Source organism: Oncorhynchus clarkii, chromosome 17 (assembly GCF_045791955.1).
Source record: "Oncorhynchus clarkii lewisi isolate Uvic-CL-2024 chromosome 17, UVic_Ocla_1.0, whole genome shotgun sequence".
Classification (NCBI taxonomy): domain Eukaryota; kingdom Metazoa; phylum Chordata; class Actinopteri; order Salmoniformes; family Salmonidae; genus Oncorhynchus; species Oncorhynchus clarkii.
In genome coordinates this window covers 5520043-5545359 of record NC_092163.1, presented here as the reverse complement: position 1 = coordinate 5545359, position 25317 = coordinate 5520043, and the positions used below count along the sequence as shown (strand labels likewise).

Here is a 25317-nt window from a genome sequence, read left to right as displayed (position 1 = left end):
TCTCTGGTTGATTCTCTGGTTGATTCTCTGGTTGATTCTCTGCTCAACAACACTGACTGTGAATCAATCTGGTTGATTCTCTGGTTGATTCTCTGGTTGATTCTCTGCTCAACAACACTGACTGTGAATCAATCTGGTTGATCAATTTTATTTGTCACATACACATGGTTAGCAGATGTTAATGCGAGTGTAGCGAAATGCTTGTGCTTCTAGTTCCGACAATGCAGTAATAACCAACAAGTAATCTAGCTAACAATTCCAAAACTACTACCTTAATTATAGACACAAGTGTAAGGGGATAAAGAATATGTACATAAAGATATATGAATGAGTGATGGTACAGAGCGATGGTATCATCTCCTTAGTTTTGTAGGTCAAATATATGTTTGAGTATACCCTGTACCATTTAATTTCATATGGTAAAGACAGGTAAACACATTGTCAGTCAACAATATAAGACAACGGGAGCACTGTGTATGTTCTCTGATAAATTTTAAGCCAATGTGATGTGAAATATCAATATACACGCTAAGAGAAGTAATTTCTCTCTCCTGTGTGGATTCTCATATGACGTTTAAGTGATTGTTATGAGTAATATGTTTTCCCACAGTCTGAGCTTTTCTAAGTCTTCTCCTCTGTGTGCAGTTTAATGTGTTCTTTCAGGCTTCCTAAATGGGCAAAAGCTTTGCACCCTAGGAGGAGTGGTAAGGCTTCTGCCCTGTGTGTATTCTCTCATGTCGTTTCAACGTCCCTGATTGGCTGAAACACTTTCCACACTGGGAGCAGTGGTAAAGCTTCTCCCCCGTGTGTGTTCTCTCGTGTTGTTTCAGTGTCCCTGAAAGGCCGAAACACTTTCCACACTGGGAGCAGTGGAAAGGCTTTTCCCCTGTGTGTATTCTCTCATGCTGTTTCAGCTCCCCCAAATGGTTGAAGCGCTTTCCACATTGGGAGCAGTGGTAAGGCTTCTCTCCTGTGTGTATTCTCTCATGGTGTCTCAGGGTCCCTAAACCGGTAAAACTCCTTCCACACTGGGAGCAATGGTATGGCTTCTCTCCTGTGTGTACTCTCTCATGTCGTTTCAGCTCCCCTGAATGGTTGAAACACTTTCCACACTGGGAGCAGTGGTAAGGCTTCTCTCCTGTGTGTACTCTCTCATGTCGTTTCAGCTCCCCTGAATGGTTGAAACACTTTCCACACTGGGAGCAGTGGTAAGGCTTCTCCCCTGTGTGTATTATCTCATGTTGTTTCAGACCCCATAACCCGTTACATCCCTTTCCACATTGGGAGCAGTGGTAAGGCTTCTCCCCTGTGTGTATTATCTCATGTTGTTTCAGGTCCCATAACCCGTTACAACCCTTTCCACATTGGGAGCAGTGGCAAGGCTTCTCTCCTGTGTGTATTCTCTCATGCTGTTTCAGATGAAAAGGCCGTTTGAAACACTTTCCACACTGGGAGCAGTGGTAAGGCTTCTCCCCTGTGTGTATTATCTGGTGTTGTTTCAGGTGTGCTTTTTGGTTGAAACACTGTCCACACTGGGAGCAGTGGTAAGGCTTCTCCCCTGTGTGTATTCTCTCATGAGCTTTCAGGTGTGCTTTCTGGTTAAAACTCTTTCCACAGTGGGAGCACTGGTGTCGTCTTGCTGGTTTGGACGTCCCTGGCTCTGGTTCCTCTGAGTCTGGTCTTTCTCCTGCCAAAGACAGTGTTATTTTTAAATAGAGACCCAGATGAAACCACATGATAAAACAACCTTGCTACGAAGGTAAATCCTAAATCAGATCTCTCAATAACCTGAGGCCAGTTTTAACAATCTTATTACAAACTTATTTCATTCATCCTATTTTACAAGTCAGAACACAAAAACCTAGACAGTTGTAGGACACTGAAGACACAGACGTCGCTGGATTCCAATTGAACAGGTGGTTCTAAATATATAACTTTCATAGCTGTATGATACAGAATGTGACCTACACACTTCCTTAAACATCAAATAACTAAAGAAGTCATTTTGTGTGGAAATCCAAAACTTGTTTTTACGTCACAGATACAAAGCACATCAGTAACATCTCCCCGTTGTTGAAAGGGTTCGACACATTGCTGTTTAAATGGACCAATTTCTTATTTAGACATTCACAGATGTTCAACATTTTGATTATCGCTGATACCGTCATGCTGGTTAAGTGTGACTTGAATAAATAAATCACTGACATTGTCAATAGCAAAGCACCCGCACACCATCACATCTCCTCCTCCATGCTTCACGGTGGGAACCACACATGCGGAGATAATCTGTTCATCTACTCCTCGTCTCACAAAGACATGACGCTCGGATCCAAAAATCTCAAATTTGGACTCATCAGACCCAAGGACAGATATCCACCGGTCTAATGTCCATTGCTCGTGTTTCTTGGCCCAAGCAAGTCTCTTCTTCTTATTGGTGTCCTTTAGTAGTGGTTTCCTTGCAGCAATTCGACCATGAAGGCCTGATTCACGCAGTCTCCTCTGAACCGATGATGTTGAGATGTGTCTCTTGCTTGAACTTTGTGAAGCATTTATTTGGGTTGCAATTTCTAAGTCTGGTAACTCTAATGAACTTATGCATCAGAAGTAACTCTGGGTCTTCCATTCTTGTGGTGGTCCTTAAAGTAATGATGGACTGTTGCTTCTCTTTGCTTATTTGAGCTGTTCTTGACATAATATGGACTTCACCTTTTACCCAATAGGGCTATCTTCTGTATACCCCCATACCTTGTCACAACACAACTGATTGGCTCAAACACATTAAAACCTGTTATGGCACATTAACTCTTGAAACTAGGGGGCACTATTTTAATTTATGGAAAAATAACGTTCCCAAAGTAAACGGGCTATTTCTCAGGACCAGGTGCTAGAATATGCATATAATTGACAGCTTAGGATAGAAAACACTATAAAGTTTCCAAAACTGTAAAAATATTGTCTGTGAATATAACAGAACTGATATTGCAGGCGAAAGCCTGAGAAAAATCCAATCAGGAAGTGACTCTTATTTTGAAGCCTCTGCATTCCTATGCATCCCTATTTACCATTGAAAGGGATATCAACCAGATTCCTTTTTATATGGCTTCCCTAATGTGTCTTCAGTCACTAGACATAGTTTCAGGCTTTTATTTTGAAAAATGAGCGTGAACGACAACATTGCGTCAGTGGTCAGGTGGTGGCTCTCAGAGTGATTTGTGCGTAATAGACAAAGGCGGCCATTGTGCCTCTCGCTCCTAGTGAAAAGCCAATTGTCCCGGTTGATATATTATCGAATAGATATTTGAAAAACACCTAGAGGATTGATTATAAAAAAAGGTTTGCCATGTTTCTGTCGATATTATGGATCAAATTTTGAGTTTTTTTCGGCGTTGTCATGACCGCAACTTCCGGTGGATTTCTCAACAAAACTGAGGTATTTTGGCTATAATAAATCATCTTTATGGAACAAAATTAACATTTGCTGTCTAACTGGGAGTCTCGTGGGTGAAAACATCCGAAGCTCATCAAAGGTAAACGATTTAATTTGATTGCTTTTCTGATTTTCGTGACCAAGCTCCCTGCTGCTAGCTGGACATAATGCTATGCCTGGCTATCGATAAACTTACACAAATGCTTGTCTTGCTTTGGCTATAAAGCATAATTTCAAAATCTGAGATGACAGGGTGATTAACAAAAGGCTAAGCTGTGTTTCACTATATTTCACTTGTGATTTCATGAATATGAATATTTCATATTAAGATTTTTTGTCCGTTGACACCTGTTTGGCTAGGGATTCCGCTAGCGGAACGTTGACAACATCCGGTGAAATTGCAGAGTGCAAAGTATTTTTTTTATTTATTAGAAATATTTAACTTTCATGCATTCACAAGAGCAAAGCTTAACTTCTTGTTAATCTAGCCACCATGTCAGATTTCAAAAAGGCTTTACGGCAAAAGCAAACCATGCGATTATCTGAGGACACTACCCCATCAAACAAACACACGACAATCATATTTCAACCCGCCAGGCGCGACACAAACCTCAGAAATAACAATATAATTTGTGCCTTACCTTTGAAGAGCTTCTTCTGTTGGCACTCCAATATGTCCCATAAACATCACAAATGGTCCTTTTGTTCGATTAATTCCGTTGTTATATCTCCAAAATGTCCATTTATTTGGCGCGTTTGATTTAAAAAAAACACTGGTTCCAACTCGCCCAGCATGACTACAAAACATCTAATACGATACCTGTAAATGCTGTCCAAACATTTCAAACAACTTTCCTAATCCAACTTTAGGTATTTTAAAACGTAAATAATAGAGAAAATTTAAGATGGGATAAACTGTGTTCAATACCGGATAAAAACAACATGAAGTGCGTGACCTGGAGCGCGCATCAAAACATTAGAGAGCACTAGGCTGGACCCTCGTTCTGAATAACCGAACTTCTTCATTTCTCTACCGAAAAACATCAACCAATTTCTAAAGACTGTTGACAACTAGTGGAAGCAATAGGAACTGCAACCAAGTGCCACAGAAAACCATTTGAAAACAGAGTCACCTCAACAACAACAAATTCCTCCTGGATGGTTTGTCCTCGGGGTTTCACCTGCCAAATAAGTTATGTTATACGCACAGACATTATTTTAACAGTTTTAGAAACTTTAGAGTGTTTTCTATCCAAACCTACCAATTCTATGAATATCCTAGCTTCTGGGCAGGTAGCAGGTAGTTTACTTTGGGAACGCTTTTCATCCGGACGTGAAAATACTGCCCCCTATCCCAAACAGGTTATAAGGAATGAAATTCCACAACTTAACTTCTAAAAAGGCATACATGTTAATTGAAATTAATTCCCGGTGATTACCTCATGATGCTACAGTCCTCCTTTAAGACTCCATAATGTTTCATAATTAGATGCTACAGTCCTCCTTTAAGACTCCATAATGTTTCATCATTAGATGCTACAGTCCTCCTTTAAGACTCCATAATGTTTCATCATTAGATGCTACAGTCCTCCTTTAAGACTCCACAATGCTTCATCATTAGCTGTTACAGTCCTCCTTTAAGTCTCCATCATGTTTAGAATGTGTCTGGAAGCGCTACTCTATATATTATACTCTCATCCTTTCGGTTTTATTAATATTAATAATAATGTTATAATAGGTAATAACTAACTTCAATAACTAGGGTTAATACCTGCCTGGCGCACCAACAAAATCTTCATATTTACCCCCCTCTAACAATACCGCTACAGAATTAGCGTAGTAGGCCATGTAACTTAAGGTGATCAGAAATATTTAGGACTAACTTATTCCTTGCCACCCATTCTGAAACTAACTGCAGGTCTATGTTAAGTGTTGCAGTCATTTCAGTCGCTGTAGTAGCTGACGTGTACAGTGTTGAGTCATCCGCATACATAGACTCACTGGCTTTACTCAAATGTCATTGGCATGTTGTTGGTAAAGATTGAAAAAAGTAGGTGCCAAACAGCTGCCCTGGGGAATTCCTGATTCAAACTTGATTTTGTAGCTCTGGGGCGGCAGGTAGCCTAGTGGTTGGAGATTTAGGCCAGTAACCGAAAGATTGCTGGATCGAATCCCCGAGTTGACAAGGTAAAAAACTCTGTCGTAATTGAAAAAAATAATTGAAAAAAATAATTGAAAATAATAATTTGTTCTTAACTGACTTGCCTAGTTAAATAAAGGTTACATTTTAAAAGAAAAACTCTTTATCCACAATATAGCAGGGGGTGTAAAGCCATTTTTATCATCAATTTCGCTCAGCCAAACAGTCATTTGCAAGTGCTGTGCTTGTTGAATGAACTTCCCTATAAGCTAAAAGTCTATATTTGTTTAATGTAAAACAGCATTGTATCTGGTCAAATATTTTTTTCCCAAAATTGTAAGGGTTGGTAACAGGCTGATTGGTCAGCTATTTAAGCCAGTAAAGGGAGCTTTACTATTCTTGGGTAGTGGAATGACTTTAGCTTCCCTCCAGGCCTGAGGGCACACACTTTCTAGTAGGCTTAAAATAAAGACAAGGCAAATAGGAATGGCAATATCGGCCGCTATTATCCTCAATTTTCCATCCACGTTGTCAGACACCAGTGACTTGTCATTGTAGATTTTATTTGCGCAAAATTTCATTGAAGATGCTCCAAAGCTTTTTACTATCATTCTTCATGTCATTTATCTTTGTTTCATTGTGTACTTTCTTCTTTTTATTCAGTTTAGTCAAATGATGTCTCAATTTGCAATAGGTTTGCCAATCAGTTATTCAGCCAGACCTATATGCCATCTCTTTTGCCTCCCTCTTCATCATACCATTTGTAAATTCCTCATCAATCCACGTGGATTTAACAATTTTTACAGTCATTTTGTTAATGGGTGCTGCTTATTAGTAGCTGGTATAAGCAGTTTCAAACGTGTCAAGGGCAGTGTCTGGTTGCTCATCATTACACACCACGGACCAACAAATATTATTTACATCAACAACATAGGAATCACTACCAAAAAATGCATGACCTCTTATACCGTAATTGCTGGACTATTAAGCGCACTTGAATATAAACCGCACCCACTGAATTATTAAAAAATCTGTATTTTGTACATAAATAAGCCGCACATGTCTATAAGCTGCAGGTGCTTACCGGTACATTGAAACAAATGAACTTGGTCACGATCTTCCTCCTCCTGTGCACTGAAACCACTGAAGTCATCTCCTTCGGTGTCGGAGATGAATAGCCTCAGAATTTCTTCATCCGATGTTGGATCGTTTTCATTGTCGCTCTCGTCACTTTCATCCGGAGGCAAATACTCCGCTGAGCTCATGCTGCCCCTTCAACACGCAGCAGTCCAGCCTTTCGAAACCCGTTGATGATAGTGGATTTTTTTGACAATGCTCCACGCTGTCAGGACCCACTGGCAGACTTGACCATAAGTTGCTCTTCGCATGCGGCCCATTTTAGTGAAGGATTTCTCCCCACTTGTCATCCAAGCCTCCCACTGAACAAGGAGCGCCACCTTAAATGCATGATTTACACTGATGTCGAGTGGCTGCAAATACTTTGGGCCATCTGCTTTTCTTCCCTCTGAAAGCTTTTGTTGTCTTTTTGCAGTTCCTCACGCTGCTGTTTCCAACGTCTTATCATCGACTCATTAAGGCCGAGCTCCCGTGCAGCAGCTCTATTTCCTTTTCCAACAGCCAGATCGATCGCCTTCAACTTGAAAGCTGCATCATATGCATTTCTCCGTGTCTTTGCCATGATGAGGGTGACAAAAATTACTACCGTAATCAGAATGATGGGAAGTTTGAGCGCGCTCGATTTACGTCACATTATGTGACGGTGCTCAGTTTTTTGGCGGCATGAATCTTGTGAAAGCGGGAAAAATCCATAAATTAGCTGCGTCATTGTATAAACCGCGAGGTTCAAAGGTTGGGAATAAAGTAGCGGCTTATAGTCCGGAAATTACGGTACACAATATTAGTCCCAGCCTTTGGAACGGTGGTTTTCCTAGACATGGCTACTATATTGTGATCACTACATCTGATGGATCTGGATACTGCTTTAAAACCCATTTCTGCAGCATTAGTAAAGATATGATCAAACCATGTTGATGATTTCATTCCTCTACTGTTTGTCACTACCCTGGTAGGTTGATTGATAACCTGAACAAGGTTGCCGGCACTGGTTACAGTTTGAAGCTTTCGTTTGAGTGGGCAGCCTGATCACAGTTTTCCTCCAGTATTAGTTAATTAATGACCAAAGTCTTGAGTTTAGTTTGCCTGTTCTACAGTCTTTTAAAGATAGGGGCGTTGACTGCGACAGGCAATGTAACATCCATAATGTTTTAAGGAAAAGTTTTTGTAAAACAAGCACCTTACATTGGATCATCTAGAAACTTTCTCTCCAAAGCTGACTTTCATCAAGGTTTTATATGGTCTATTGGTTTCTCTCTGTTCATTGGCAGAATCCTTTTTCAGTGTTATGATATTCATAACATCCATATCCACCAGTCTATCTTCCTGTCAACTAACAGAACTCTGCTGGTTATCCTGGTAACAGATACCGGTGGGCAGATCTATTGTATTTGTTCAAACTAAACTACAGCACTTACTTTGATGAGTCAAATCTGATCCTTTCTTCTCTTCTCCTCCTCTCACAGTTCCACTCAGCCCTGTTGTTTTCCTGCAGTCCACCAGCAGCACAGACAACCTCTTCATACCCAGCAGTAAGGTGCTACCGGGAGAGGCACGACGCGGGGACTCCGGGAGGGAGGAAGGGCTAGCATTGTCCTAGTAACCATAAAGAGGGGACACAGACACATGTCATTATGTGCTTTACAGAAACCCAGCCCAGACCCAGATAGAGCAAGCTGTATGCTAGACCAGACCAAGCTGTATGCTAGACCAGATCAAGCTGTATGCTAGACCAAACCAAGCTGTATGCTAGACCAGACCAAGCTGTACCATCTGGTGTTCTGATCTGGAGAGACTCTTCTCTGCCTCGTCAGCATCAGGATGTTGTTGAGGCTCCCCAGAGGATCCACCATAGTCATGTCTCTCTCCTGTGTGAACGAGAACATCAAAATGAGTAGTAAACTCCCTTTGATATTTTAAGTAGAACATATGCTTCAATATTGAATTTTAAAAGCCTGTTATACTAGATGAGGGGAACTTCAATATAGACAACATGGAGAATTCAATACATCTAATTGAAAAGTCCCTAAAATATATGAACCAATGGCGGATTGCACCTTTAACAATTCCTACAGTACTGAACAACATATTCAAGTGTAGAACTTCAGTAGAATGCCCCTTTAAAACCACACATTAGTTCAACAACTGCATAGTTTGTGCCCCTGTTTTTAAGACAGTACTCACTGATGGTAATCGGATATTCTGTCTCCTCCTCTTTCACTCCCAAAACGTCTTCCTCCTTCACCTTTATTGAAACAGCATCCTCTTCCTCTCTAAAAGGTTCATTCTCTTCTATCACTATAACAGCCTCCTCTTCCTCCTTTTTCATTCTGAAATGTTCTTTCACTATAACAGCATCTTCTTCCTTCACTATAACAGCCTCCTCTTCCTCCTTTTTCATTCTGAAATGTTCTTTCACTATAACAGCATCTTCTTCCTTCACTATAACAGCCTCCTCTTCCTCCTTTTTCATTCTAAAAGGTTCTTTCTCTTCTTTCACTGTAACCTCTTCTTCAATGTTCATTGCCAGAGCTTCTTTCTGCAAACAGCAGACCTCCTCTTCTATAGCAGGGGATGGGTACTTTAATGAACTCATGGTCAGGGATGTTAGCTAGCTCGTTAGCATTAGCGAATAGCCTAGTGCTAGGCTCAGCATCAATCTTCAACAAGTTTGCAAATTAGGTTACAGTTAACCAGTTAATACGTCAACAGAACTGTGTTTAAAACACTGAGATTAGATAATGTACATTAAGATGGTCTAAATCGTCAATCTTTCACTTTTATGTTGGCTTAGCAAGCTACCGAGGTGGTTGAAAGAGTAGCCGCGTTGTTGTTCCTGAAGAAGCGTCCGTCCAGTCCATTATACGTCACGGAAGAATCATCACCTGAAAGACGCTCATCGCCATCTGCCGTCTGGAGTGGGTAACGCAGTTTGGAAACAATACACTACACTACACTTTTGTATTGGAAAGAACGTACCGTAATTTCTAATATCTAAAAAGGATTAAACTTTTTTACATGTTTTATCATTTTTATTTTTATGAAAATCACTGAGGAGGGTCCTCCCCTTCCTCCTCTCAGGAGCCTCCACTTCCTCCTCTGAGGAGCCTCCCCTTCCTCCTCTCAGGAGCGTCCCCTTCCTCCTCTGAGGAGCCTCCCCTTCCTCCTCTGAGGAGCCTCCCATGCACCCAAAGGACATCCAGCCAACTTGTGTGGGAAGCATTGGAGTCAACATGGGCCAGCATCCCTGTGGAAAGCTTTCGACACCTTGTAGAGTCCATGCCCCGACGAATTGAGGCTAATCTGAGGGAGAAAGAGGAGGGTCCAACTTCATATTAGGAAGGTGTTCGAAATGTTTGGTATAATCAGTGGATATATCTGCCATTTAGCAGACACTTGTATCTAAAGGGATTTGCAGTCATGTTTGCAAACAATTAACATATGGATGGTCCCAGGAATCAAACCCACTACCCTGGTTTAACAAGCACTATACTCCACCAACTGAGCTACAGGACCACAAGGAATGATCAAGGAATGACGCAGATAAACACACACAGCCTGAGTTTCAGAAATATAATTAAATCATTAGACCGTAACATTGAAACTGACATACTTCATATTAGACGTAGACCGATTAATTAGGGCCGATTTCAAGTTTGTATAAAAAATGTATACAAAATGTAATTTTTTTTACACCTTTATTTAATCTTTATTTAACTAGGCAAGTCACTTAAGAACACATTCTTATTTTCAATGACGGCCTAGGAACGGTGGGTTAACTGCCTTGTCCAGGGGTAGAACGCTAGAATTTCACCTTGTCAGCTCGGGGGATCCAAACTTGCAACCTTACAGTTAACTCGTCCAGCGCTCTAACCACCTGCCTCATTACACTCCACGAGGATCCTGCCTATTACACGAATGTAGTAGAAGTTGCTAGCTAGCATTAAACTTCTTATAAAAACAATCAATCAATCATAATCACTAGTTATGGGTGATGATATTACTAGTTTATCTAGCATGTCCTGTCGATGCGGTGCGTATCGTTGCTCCAATGTGTACCTAACCATAACACCAATGCCTTTCTTAAAATAAATACACAGAACTATATATTTTTAAACCTGCATATTTAGCTAAAAGCAATCCAGGTTAGCAGGCAATATTAACCAGGTGAAATTGTGTCACTTCTCTTGTGTTCATTGCACGGAGAGTCAGTGTAGATGCAACAGTTTGGGCAGCCTGGCTCATTGCAAACTAATTTGCCAGGACATTAAGTAATTATGACATAACATTGAAGGTTGTGCAATGTAACAAGTATATTTAAACTTAGGGATGCCACCCTTTAGATAAAATACCGAACGGTTCCGTATTTCTGCCTCTGATTGAGAACCACTCCACTCAATGTGGAGGCTATATACAGGGGGTACCAGTACAGAGTCAATGTGGAGGCTATATACAGGGGGTACCAGTACAGAGTTAATGTGGAGGCTATGTACAGGGGGTACCAGTACAGAGTCAATGTGGAGGCTATATACAGGGGGTACCAGTATAGAGTCAATGTGGAGGCTATATACAGGAGGTACCAGTACAGAGTCAATGTGGAGGCTATATACAGGAGGTACCAGTACAGAGTCAATGTGGAGGCTATATACAGGAGGTACCAGTACAGAGTCAACATTATATTGGTTGCAAGCATTTTGTATAATAATTGAAGCTTTGAATCCGGCGTCATTTTGCGTGTCAATTCATAAACCATGTGCCATGGAATCAGTACAATGAAAATCTCCAAAAATAAACATATCCAGGTGTTAGAATGGCCAAGTCAAAGTCCAGACCTGAATCCAATCGAGAATCTGTGGAAAGAACTGAAAACTGCTGTTCACAAATGCTCTCCTTCCAACCTCACTGAGCTCGAGCTGTTTTGCATCTCTCGATGTGCAAAACTGATAGAGACATACCCCAAGCGACTTACAGCTGTAATCGCAGCAAAAGGTGGCGCTACAAAGTATTAACTTAAGGGGCCTGAATAATTTTGCACGCCCAATTTTTCAGTTTTTGATTTGTTAAAAAAGTTTGAAATATCCAATAAATGTCGTTCCACTTCATGATTGTGTCCCACTTGTTGTTGATTCTTCACAAAAAAATACAGTTTTATATCTTTATGTTTGAAGCCTGAAATGTGGCAAAAGGTCGCAAAGTTCAAGGGGGCCAAATACTTTCGCAAGGCACTGTATGTATTTTTAAACAAAAATAACTGATTTACATAAGTATTCAGACCCTTTGCTATTTAAATTTAGATTTAGAATTTAAATTGAGCTTAGGTGCATCTTGTTTCCATTGATCATCCTTGAGATGTTTCTACAACTTGATTGGAGTCCACCTGTGGTAAATTAAATTGATTGGACATGATTTGGAAAGGCACACACCTGTCTATATAAGGTCCCACAGTTTGCAGCGCAAGTCAGAACAAAAATGTAATGACTTCTTATGACATTGTTTGCCAGACTGAACATTGTAAATCATTTTTTTCCAAACTGCGTTACCCCCTCCAGTCAGCAGATGGCGATATGAGTTTTTCAGGTGATGCTACTTGCGTGACGTATAATCTAGTGGACGTGACAGGAGGACTTCTTCAACAGCGACAAAAGGCTTCTGATTGAAACACGCTGTGCTTTGCGAGCAAACCTAAAACCAAAACATTGAAGCTCTTTAGACCAATCTTGTGTATTTACTCTTAGGTAAACATAATTATATTCAAAACGCTATCTACTGGTTCATTTAAACGTAATTTGCTTGTTAAATTAGCAAATGTGTTACATTGATACTGTGTAACAGTATGTATAACTTTAATCTGTCCCCTCGCCCATACCCGGGCGCGAACCAGGGACCCTCTGCACGCATCAACATCAGTCACCCACGAAACATCGTTACCCATCGCTCCACAAAAGCGGGAACCACTACTTCAAGGGGAACCACTACTTCAAGGTGTCAGAGCAAGTGACGTCACCAATCGAAACGCCACTTAGCGCGCACTATCTACGGAAAGATATTCTCACTAATACCCAAGAACAAGGAGGTCTTTTAGATTTCAATACTCTAAATAATACTTTTAAAATAAATTGGAATCTGAAGTATATTATGAACCAGAACAGTATTTGGAATGTCATGCCCTTAGTATTTATTTGACTCTGGTAGTGGTTTAGAATTTTTTGCTTTGATGTCATTTCGATGTTGATAAAATCCTAGTAAAATTGGTCAAATTCTATAAGTCGATTTTAGCTTGGATGTTAGCGTATAAACACAATTTTCCCCCTCACAGATACTTTCTATGGAACAACTAAGATATACAATTTAAAAAGAAGTCAATTTTTTTTGTAACTGGTTTGAGAATAACTGGCTACTGATCAACCTAACCACAAATATTAGTCTCTTAGCTCTTATGGCAGGACTTTGACTGTGGTACATCACCTCCCTAGTCAACCTATTGTGTGTATTGAACATTCATATTGAACAGCCTTACCTATAGAGTAGCACCACCACCCATCAGCCCATTCTCTTCTTGATGTCAAAGCTGCAGTGTATTGTTGCTATAGGAGTTTATGATTAATAATCCTATTTCAAGACACACTAAGATGTCACCATACTATTCATTTAAAGCCCCTCTGTCAGATATAAATCATCAGAGTGGGAAACCAACTGACATGGAAACAATGGAGCAAATGTATCACTATCAGAGGGGTGTATTATGACATCATATAGAACTACTCAGACATTCCAAATCAGGCTTCATCCACATCATGAAGGTGGATATTGATCCAACCATTTCAAAAGTAATGACCAGGCTGATGGAAACAGGATATGCCTGTACACTTTAATAAATGGCAACATTTTGTTACTTCGTTTGACAATTTGTTTGTCTTTTTGTGTCAGTAAAAATGTCTAAGCGAGAAATGGAGGTGGAAACTCCTTTATGAACAAATATTTATATAACAACCATCACATCTTAGTTAACTTGGAGTCACATGATGATATGTTGTGTGGTTCCCCCACTACGATTCGGAAACCCATGTAGTTTATTAGGCTACAGATGAAATAAGTTATGAACTTCACAGGGTGGTGAAACTACATGTGATGAGCTTGATGCTCCATTCCAATACACTTTGAGGGTCTTATTCTGGTGACATGATGACCGATGCTTGGTTGCCATTTGACAAAGAAAATAATTGCTCTCACCCATAATAATCTCATCATTCAGGTAACAACGTTTATTGAACCAGTGGAGGTTTGTAAATGCCCCAAGGAAAGTCGAAAGAGGAACTCTTCATTGAGACAATGATAAACAGCAATCTGTGGGAGAGTTGTGGTGGATATTATAAAATAAGGATCTGCTGGAGTCCAAGTCAAACCAAGATTCTTTATTTCTGAGCTCAGAGAGAATAACAGAGTTACACAGCGCAGTGTAGACAGTCTGAATTCCTGAAGCATAGGGTGATGAGCACATATCTTTATAGTTTCCTATTCCTGGGCGGGACTTTATTCATACAAGGACACAGGTGCAAATTGGTTTGCAACACAGAATGATACTCCCAAGAACAGGAGATTATAATAGGACAGTTTCACAAGGTTAGTCACATACTCAGTTATGTGGACACACAAACAACTAACATTTTCCATTACAGAGTCTGAACATTTTAATTTCATTAAATCATCAGTGGGCTACAATGCAAATGTCAACAATGGAACTAATGCATCACATCCAAATATCACTGTATTATCTGTAGTGCTGGAGGAATGACACACCCAGATAAACACAAAGAGTTTAAAAAAGGACCATTTAAACACATGGAACCTGATCTACTCTGTATTCAAACTGACAGAGTCCATATTCAATTCATGTTTTCTAATAGAAACAAACAACTATATGTTTAAGTATACTTTGTACAATTCACTTTCATCTGGTAAAAACAAGTAAACACATTCTTAGTCAACAATATAAGACAACAGGACCACTGTGTATGTTCTCTGATTCATTTTAAGTCAATGTGATGTGAAATATCAATATTACAAGTAATTCTTCTCTTTTGTGTGGATTCTCTTATGACGTTGAAGTGACTGTGATGAGTAATATGTTTTCCCACAGTCTGAGTATTTTGTAAGCCTTCTCATGTATTCTTTCAGGCTTCCTAAATGGGCAAACGCTTTGCACACTGGGAGCAGTGGTAAAGCTTCTCACCTGTGTGGAGTCTCATGTGTTTTAATTTTTAAAATGTTTAATTTTACCTCCCTTTTTCTCCCCAATATCGTGGTATCTAATTGTTAGTAGCTCCAATCTTGTCTCATCGCTACAACTCCCGTACGGGCTCGGGAGAGACGAAGGTCAAAGTCATGCGTCCTCCGATACACAACCCAACCAAATCGCAGTGTTAAGCAGTGTTAAGGCTTCTCCCCTGTGTGTATTTTCCCCTGTTGGTTCAGGTGTCCTTTCCGGTTAAAACTCTTTCCTATTTTTACCAATGACCATACAGTTTTTAAATTCCTCATCAATCCATGGAGCCTTAACAGTTCTAACAGTCAGTTTCTTAACAGGTACATGTTTATCAATAATTGGAAGAAACAATTTAATATGGTAAAAACAGGTAAACACATTGTCAGTGTACAATATAAGACAACGGGAGCACTGTGTGTGTTCTCTGATGAATTTTAAGTCAATGTGATGTGAAATATCAATATACACGCTAAGAGAAGTAATTTCTCTCTCCTGTGTGGATTCTCTAAAGACGTTTAAGTGACTGTTATGAGTAATATGTTTTCTCACAGTCTGGCCTTTTGTAAGCATTCTCCTCTGTGTGCAGTCTCATGTGTTCTCTCAGGCTTCCTAAATGGGCAAAAGCTTTGCACGCTGGGAGGAGTGGAAAGGCTTCTCACCTGTGTGTATTTTCTCATGATGTTTCAGGTTCCCTAAATTGTTAAAACTCTTTCCACACTGGGAGCAGTGATAAGGCTTCTCCCCTGTGTGTATTCTCTCATGTTGTTTCAGGGTCCCTAAATTGTTAAAACTCTTTTCACACTGGGAGCAGTGGTAAGGCTTCTCCCCTGTGTGTATTCTCTCGTGAACTTTCAGGTTTGATTTCTCATTAAAACCCTTTCCACACTGGGAGCAGTGGTAAGGCTTCTCCCCTGTGTGTATTCTCTCATGTCGTTTCAGTTTCCCTAAACCGATAAAACTCTTTCCACACTGGGAGCAGTGATAAGGCTTCTTCCCTGTGTGTATTCTCTCATGTCGTTTCAGTTTCCCTAAATCGTTAAAACTATTTCCACACCGGGAGCAGTGATAAGGCTTCTCCCCTGTGTGTATTCTCTCGTGCAGTTTCAGATGCCCTGGCCGGTTGAAACACTTTCCACACTGGGAGCAGTGGTAAGGCCTCTCCCCTGTGTGTATTCTCTCGTGTTGTTTTAGGTTCCCTAAATTGTTAAAACTCTTTCCACACTGGGAGCAGTGGCAAGGCTTCTCCCCTGTGTGTATTCTCTCGTGAACTTTCAGGTTTGATTTCTCATTAAAACCCTTTCCACACTGGGAGCAGTGGTAAGGCTTCTCCCCTGTGTGTATTCTCTCATGTCGTTTCAGTTTCCCTAAACCAATAAAACTCTTTCCACACTGGGAGCAGTGATAAGGCTTCTTCCATGTGTGTATTCTCTCATGTCGTTTCAGTTTCCCTAAATCGTTAAAACTATTTCCACACCGGGAGCAGTGATAAGGCTTCTCCCCTGTGTGTATTCTCTCGTGCAGTTTCAGATGCCCTGGCCGGTTGAAACACTTTCCACACTGGGAGCAGTGGTAAGGCTTCTCCCCTGTGTGTATTCTCTCATGAGCTTTCAGGTGTGCTTTCTGGTTAAAACTCTTTCCACACTGGGAGCAGTGGTAAGTCTTCTCCCCTGTGTGTATTTTCTCATGTTGTTTCACGTCCCATAACCGGTTACAACCCTTTCCACAGTGGGAGCACTGGTGTCGTCTTGCTGGTTTGGACGTCCCTGGCTCTGGTTCCTCTGAGTCTGGTCTTTCTCCTGCCAAAGACAAGTGTTTAAAAAAAATAGGGACCTGAATGAAACCACATGATAAAACAACCTTGCTACGAGAGTAAATCCTAATCAGATCTCTCAATAACCTGAGGCCAGTTTTAACAATCTTAGTGTGATTTTAAAACAAATGTAGAGCTTCCTGGTAATTACTGCTATGTTTACATTACTTATTTTATTCATCCTGTTTTACAAGTCAGAACACAAAAAACAGACAATTCTATGACACTCAAGACACAGACGTTGCTGGATTCCTATCAAGCAGGTGGTTCTAAATACAGTATATCACAAAAGTGAGTACACCCCTCACATTTTTGTAAATATTTGAGTATATCTTTTCATGTGACAACACTGAAGAAATTACACTTTGCAACAATGTAAATTAGTGAGTGTACAGCTTGTTTAACAGTGTAAATTTGCTGTCCCCTCAAAATAACTTAACACACATTAATGTCTAAACTGCTGGCAACAAAAGTGAGAATGTCCAAATTGGGCCCAAAGTGTCAATATTTTGTGTGGCCACCCACCATCATTTTCTGCATCACTGCCTTAACCCTCTTGGGCATGGAGTTCACCAGAGCTTCACAGGTTGCCACTGGAGTCCTCTTCCACTCCTCCATGACGACATCACGGAGCTGGTGGATGTTAGAGACCTTGCACTCCTCCACCTTCCATTTGAGGATGCCCCACAGATGCTCAATAGGGTTTAGGTCTAGAGACATGTTTGGCCAGTCCATCACCTTTACCCTCAGCTTCTTTAGCAAGGCAGTGGTCGTCTTGGAGGTGTGTTTGGGGTCGTTATCATGTTGTATGTATGTCACAGTACATCTTGGCATTCATGCTTCCCTCAATGAACTGTAGCTCCCCAGTACCGGCAGCACTCATGCAGCACCAGACCATGACACTCCCACCACCACGCTTGACTGTAGGCAAGACACGCTTGTCTTTGTACTCCTCACCTGGTTGCCACCACACACGCTTGACACCATCTGAACCAAATAAGTTTCTTGGTCTCATCAGACCAGAGGACATGGTTCAGTAATCCATGTCCTTAGTCTGCTTGTCTTCAGCAAACTGTTTGCGGGCTTTCTTGTGCATCATCTTTAGAAGAGGCTTCCTTCTGGCACGACAGCCATGCAGACCAATTTGATGCAGTGTACGGCGTATGGTCTGAGCACTGACAGGCTGACCCACCACCCCTTCAACCTCTGCAGCAATGCTGGCAGCACTCATATGTCTATTTCCCAAACACAACCTCTGGATATGACGCTGAGCACGTGCACTCAACTTCTTTGGTCGACCATGGTGAGGCCTGTTCTGAGTGGAACCTGTCCAGTTAAACCGCTGTATGGTCTTGGCCACCGTGCTGCAGCTCAGTTTCAGGGTCTTGGCAATCTTCTTATAGCCCAGGCCATCTTTATGTAGAGCAACAATTATTTTTCTCAGATCCTCAGAGAGACCTCTGCCATGAGGTGCCATGTTGAACTTCCAGTGACCAGTCAGTATGAGGGAGTGTGAGAGCGATGACACCAAATTTAACACACCTGCTCCCCAGTCACACCTGAGCCCTTGTAACACTAACGAGTCACATGACACCGGGGAGGGAAAATGGCTAATTGGGCCCATTTTGGACATTTTCACTTAGGGGTGTACTCACTTTTGTTGCCAGTGGTTTAGACATTAATGGCTGTGCGTGGAGTTATTTTGAGGGGACAGCAAATGTACACTGTTATACAAGCTGTACACTCACTACTTTACATTGTAGAAAAGTGTCATTTCTTCAGTGTTGTCACATGAAAAGATATACCTAAATATTTACAAAAATGTGAGGGGTGTACTCACTTTTGTGATATACTGTATATAACTTTCATAGCTGCTTTAAACCCCATTTCTGCAGCATTAGTAAAGATATGATCAAACCATGTTGATGATTTCAATCCTCTACTGTTTGTAACTACCCTAGTAGGTTGATTGATAACCTGAACAAGGTTGCCGGCACTGGTTACAGTTCGAAGCTTTTGCTTGAGTAGGCAGCCTGATCACAGTTTTTCTTCAGTACTAGTTAATTAATGACCAAAGTCTTGAGTTTAGTTTGCCTGTTCTACAGTCTTGTAAAGATAGGGGCGTTGACTGGGACAGGCAATGTAACATCCATAATGTTTTAAGGAAAAGTTTTTGTAAAACAAGCACCTTGATCATTGAAACCTTCTCTCCGAAGCTAACTTTCATCAAGGTTTTATATGGTCAATTGGTTTCTCTCCGAAGCTAACTTTCATCAAGGTTTTATATGGTCACTTGGTTTCTCTCTTTTCATTGGCAGAATCCTTTCTCAGTGTTATGATATTCATAACATCCATATACCTGTCAACTAACAGAACTCTGCTGGTTATCCTGGTAGCAGATACCAGTCTATCTTCCTGGTAACAGATCTGTTGTATTTGTTCAAACTAAACTACAGCACTTACTTTGATGTGTCAAATCTGCTCCTTTCTTCTCTGCTCCTCCTCTCACAGTTCCACTCAGCCCCATTGTTTTCCTGCAGTCCACCAGCAGCACAGACAACCTCTTCATACCCAGCAGTAAGGTGCTACCAGGAGAGGCACGATACAGGGACTCCGGGAGGGTGGAAGGGCTAGCGTTGTCCTGGTAACCATAAAGAGGGGACACGGACGCACATCGTTATGGATGCTGATGTCACTGTTGTCATGAAGTGATTTACAGAAACCCAGCCCAGACCCAGAGAGATCAAGCTGTATGCTAGATCAGACCAACCTGTATGCTAGACCAGACCAAGCTGTATGCTAGACCAGACCAAGCTGTATGCTAGACCTGCTGATGCCACTGTTGACATGAAGTGTTTTACAGAAACCCATCCCAGACCCAGAGAGAGCAAGGCCAGACAAAGCTGTACCATCTGGTGTTCTGATCTGGAGAGACTCTTCTCTTCCTCGTCAGCATCAGGATGTTGAGGCTCCCCAGAGGATCCACCATAGTCATGTCTCTCTCCTGTGTGAACGAGGACATCAAACAGATGGTAAACTTATGACCATCTATTGCAATCATAGAGTTACAAGAGGCATGCATATGTCTAAAATGGCCACTTTCATCATGATTTCCTAAAATAGTGTTTGTGATGCAAATGTAAAAGGGTCGTTCCACAAAATGGGTGGCCTTTGTTATTTTAAGTAGAAAATATGCAACAATATAGAATTTTAAAAGCCTGTTATACTAGATGAGGGGAACTTTAATATAGGCCACATGGAGAATTCAATACATCTAATTGAAAAGTCCCTAAAATATATGTACCAATTGCAGATCGACCCTTTAACAATTCCTACAGTACTGAACAACATATTCAAGTGTAGAACTTCAGTAGAATGCCACTTTAAAACCACACATTAGTTCAACAACGGCATAGTTTGTGTCCCTGTTGAAGACAGTACTCACTGGTGTTAATCTGATATTCTGTCTCTTCCTCTTTCACTGCCAAAACGTCTTCCTTCTTCACCTTTATTGAGATAGCATCATCTTCCTCTCTAAACGGTTCTTTCTCTTCTTTCACTATAACAGCCTCCTCTTCCTCCTTTTTCATTCTGAAAGATTCTTTCTCCATACAGCTGACCACCTCTTCATTAGCAAGGGAGGAGTAGTTTAGTGAGCTCATGGTCAGGGATGTTATCTAGCTAGCTAGCATTAGCGTCTAGCCTAGTGCTAGGCTCAGTATCAATATTTAACACGTTTGCAAATTGAACCAGTTGATACGTCAACCGAAACTTGTTTAAAACACTGAGATTAGCTAATGTACATTAACATGGTCTAAAACGTCATTCTTTCAGTTTTATGTTGGCTAGCAAGCTACCGACGAGGTTGAAAGAGTTGGCGCCTTGTTGTTCCTGAAGAAGCGTCCGTCCAGTCCATTATACGTCACGAAAGAAGAGTCAACTGAAAGACGCTCATCGCCATCTGCTGACTGGAGTGGGTAACGCAGTTTGGAAACAATAGTTACTACACTTTTTGTATTGGAAAGAACGTCATAATTATTTAACAATAAGCTGATACATTTTCTCTTCCAAATAATACGTTCCTGTACACAGACGTAGAAGCTTAATATGAATATGTAGATGATTAATAAATACTTCTATGAATAGGTAGTGTGTTGATATACATTTTCTCTGTTCATTTTTCACATTCTTTTTTATCTACATGTGACCATACTATTCCCTTAAAGCCACGCTCTATAAGATACAAATCATCCTGTAAACAACAGAACAAATGCATCACATGCAAATAGCACTTGATTATCTGTAGTGCTTTACACTGGGTAGACAAAACATTAAGAACAGCTGCTCCTTCCATGACTTAGAAAGACTAGGTGAATCCAGGCTAAAGCTGTGATCCCTTACTGATGTCACTAGTTAAATCCACTTCAATCCGTGTAGATGAAGGGGGGAGACAGGTTAACAGACAGTGACACATTCAATACTGCCTTGCACACTCTCGCCTGCATCTAGCTGAAATAGAGATATCACTGGACAAATTCAGGTATGTTTATCCCCGTTTTGTTCCATTTAAACGTTTGTCAACAGAATCGGCGGAATGAATACACCCCTGATCATGCATAAACACAGTTCACTTTCATTACAGACACGTTGTATTCCTTGCATCTATGTGCTCTCCTCTTATCACCTTCTCCCTTTGTTTCTGTACTTCAATGCACAACACATCAGCTGTATGTGACCAGGAGAAAAAACCTTTCCAAGCCAAACCATTTCATAACTGAAACACACAGCTTACATTGTTGTCACCATATTAGCTAAAGTAACATCATAGTCAACAGAGCTAATAGAACTAACTCGTTAGTAAACCTGCTACAATCATGCAGTAACGTCACAGTGTACAGTCAGTAAGCAGTTTAACACTTACCTTGGCGGGTCCTAGTGGCAATAAATTAGTAAAACCAAAAGCTTGCCTTGACTTGGAAAAGTTCCAGTGTTGTGTTGGATAGTCATAGCCAGCTAGCTAACATAGCATGCCTCTGTTTGAGCCAAGTGTTTGAGTAGACTAAACTAGATAGCTGCATTTGCTAGCTAAGTAAGTGAAACTGAAAGTGGAAAATAAATGACGAAATATCTCTCTCTCGCTTCTCCTTCATTTTGGAATAAAATAATTTGTTCAAAACTGTTCAACTATTGTATTTTTCTCTCTTTTAGTCAACTACTCACCACATGTTATGCACTGCAGTGCTAGCTAGCTGTAGCTTATGCTTTCAGTTCTAGATACATTATCTGATCCTTTCATTGGTTGGACATCATGTCAGTTCATGCTGCAAGAGCTCTGATAGGTTGGAGGACGTCCTCCGGAAGTTGTCATAATTACTGTGTAAGTCTATGGAAGGGCTTGAGAACCATGAGCCTCCTAGGTTTTGTATTGAAGTCAATGTACCCAGAGGAGGATGGAGGATGCAAAATAGTATGTTTTAATAAATTATTTGGTGACGTGATTATATTTAGTATAGTTTTATCTAAAAAGGACCACTTTTAAATATTTTAATATATGGTCCTCCCCTTCCTCCTCTGAGGAGACCCCACTGCACCCAAAGGACACCCAGCCAACTTGACACAATTGTGGGAAGCATTGGAGTCAACATGGGCCAGCATCCCTGTGAAATGCTTTCGACACTTTGTAGAGTCCATGCCCCGACGAATTGAGGCTGTTCTGAGGGGAAAAGGGGAGGGTCCAACTCCATATTAGGAAGGTGTTCCAGATGTTTGGTAGAATCAGTGGATACATCTGTCATTTAGCAGACACTTTTATCTAAAGGGATTTGCAGTCATGTGTGCAAACACTTTACATATGGGTGGTCCCAGGAATCAAACCCACTACCCTGGTTTAACAAGCACTATACTCCACCAACTGAGCTACAGGACCACAAGGAATGATCAAGGAATGACGCAGATAAACACACAGCCTGAGTTTCAAATATATAATTTAATCAAAGACCGTAACATTGAAACTGCATATTTAGAATACAACAGGTGTAGATCTTAACGTGAAATGCTTACTGACAAGCCCTTAACCAACAACGTAGATAAGAAAAATAAGGGTTAAGAAAATATTCCCAAAATAAAAAGTTCAAAAAAGTAACACAATAAAAAACAATAACGAGGCAAAATACAGGAGGTACCAGTACAGAGTCAATGTGGAGGCTATATACAGGGGGTACCAGTACAGAGTCAATGTGGAGGCTATATACAGGGGGTACCAGTACAGAGTCAATGTGGAGGCTATATACAGGGGGTACCAGTACAGAGTCAATGTGGAGGCTATATACAGGGGGTACCAGTACAGAGTCAATGTGGAGGCTATATACAGGGGGTACCAGTACAGAGTCAATGTGGAGGCTATATACAGGGGGTACCAGTACAGAGTCAATGTGGAGGCTATATACAGGGGGTACCAGTACAGAGTCAATGTGGAGGCTATATACAGGGGGTACCAGTACAGAGTCAATGTGGAGGCTATATACAGGGGGTACCAGTACAGAGTCAATGTAGAGGCTATATACAGGGGGTACCAGTACAGAGTCAATGTGGAGGCTATATACAGGGGGTACCAGTACAGAGTCAATGTGGAGGCTATATACAGGGGGTACCAGTACAGAGTCAATGTGGAGGCTATATACAGGAGGTACCAGTACAGAGACAATGTGGAGGCTATATACAGGGGGTACCAGTACAGAGTCAATGTGGAGGCTATATACAGGAGGTACCAGTACAGAGTCAATGTGGAGGCTATATACAGGAGGTACCAGTACAGAGTCAATGTGGAGGCTATATACAGGAGGTACCAGTACAGAGTCAATGTGGAGGCTATGTACAGGGGGTACCAGTACAGAGTCAATGTGGAGGCTATATACAGGGGGTACCAGTACAGAGTCAATGTGGAGGCTATATACAGGGGGTACCAGTACAGAGTCAATGTGGAGGCTATGTACAGGGGGTACCAGTACAGAGACAATGTGGAGGCTGTATACAGGAGGTACCAGTACAGAGTCAATGTGGAGGCTATATACAGGAGGTACCAGTACAGAGGTACATATCAGGAGCAGGTGTTGAAATAAAATACATACAGCTTCATACAGTTTGATTTAATGAGGCTTAATGACCAAAAGCACAATTCTATTTTGTAAACATGAGACAAGTGTACGAGGAGATGCGTGTTCTCTCATGAACTTTATGTAGCCTTTATTTGATGTGATATAATACTTTCGAGACAGGATTGTGTCACCGATCTGGGGAAGTGGACCAACGCATTTCTGCAGCATTGAAGGTCCTAAAGAACACAGTGGCCGCCATCATTCTTAAATGGAAAGTTTGGAACCACCAAGACTTCCTAGTGCTGGCCGCCCAGCCAAACTGAACAATTAGGGGAGAAGGGCCTTGGTCAGGGACGTTACTGAGAACCCGATGGTCACTCTGACAGAGCTCAAGAGTTCCTCTGTGGAGATGGGAGAACCTTCCAGAAGGACAACCATCTCTGCAGCACTCCACCAATTTGGCCTTTTTGGTAGAGTGGCCAGACAGAAAGTCTGTTTGGAGTTTGCCAAAAGGCACCTAAAGGACTCTCAGACCATGAGAAACAAGATTCTCTGATCTGATGAAACCAAGATTAAACACTTTGGCCTGAATGCCAAGCCTCAGGTCTGGAGGAAACCTGGCACCATCCCTACGGTGAATCGTGGTGGTGGTACCATCCCACGGTGAATCGTGGTGGTGGTACCATCCCTACGGTGAATCGTGGTGGTGGCACCATCCCTACGGTGAATCGTGGTGGTGGTACCATCCCTACGGTGAAGCATGGTGGTGGTACCATCCCTACGGTGAATCGTGGTGGTGGCAATATCATGGTGTTATTGGGGATATTTTTAAGCGGCAGGGACTGGGAGACTAGTCAGGATCGAGGGAAAGATGTACGGAGCAAAGTACAGAGAGATAATTGGTGAAAACCTGCTCAAGAGCACTCAGGACCTCAGACTGGGGCAAAGGTTCACCTTCCAACAGGACAACGACCCTAAGCACACAGCGAAGACAACATAGAAGTGGCTTTGGGACAAGTCTCTGAATGTCCTTGAGAGGCCCAGCCAGAGCCCGGATTTGAATCTGATCAAACAACTCTGAAGAAATCCTGAAAATAGTTGCGCATTGACGCTCTCCATCCAACCTGACAGATCTTGAGAGGATCTGCAGAGAAGAATGGGAGAAAACACCACAAATACAGGGGTGCCAAGATTGTAGTGTTATACCCAAGGCGGCTTGAGGCTATAATCACTGCCAAAAGTGCTTCAACAAAGCACTCTCTGCTCAACAACACTGACTGTGAATCAATCTGGTTGATTCTCTGGTTGATTCTCTGCTCAACAACACTGATCGCGTCAAACTTTGCTGTGTGTCCAGGCTGTCACTTCTGTCATCAGCTACTAACACCAGTGCTGCACCTTTGTCCTTGTCCCTGGATGACGGCTTCCTGCTCCCTCTTCCATAATGGG

At 41.5% G+C, this 25317-nt stretch overlaps 1 protein-coding gene across 1 annotated transcript; it reads right to left on the bottom strand.

Moving 5' to 3' along the window:
* Nucleotides 1–692: 692 nt before the first annotated feature.
* LOC139370311 (zinc finger protein 420-like) lies at nucleotides 693–20436 on the bottom strand. Its single transcript, XM_071109710.1, has 5 exons — nucleotides 20220–20436; nucleotides 19684–19778; nucleotides 19238–19415; nucleotides 15624–16760; nucleotides 693–1687 (listed from the first exon to the last, which is right to left on the bottom strand). The coding sequence occupies exons 1-5, from the start codon at nucleotides 20434–20436 to the stop codon at nucleotides 693–695; spliced, it is 2622 nt and encodes an 873-aa protein (XP_070965811.1).
* Between the last annotated feature and the right edge of the window lie 4881 nt (nucleotides 20437–25317).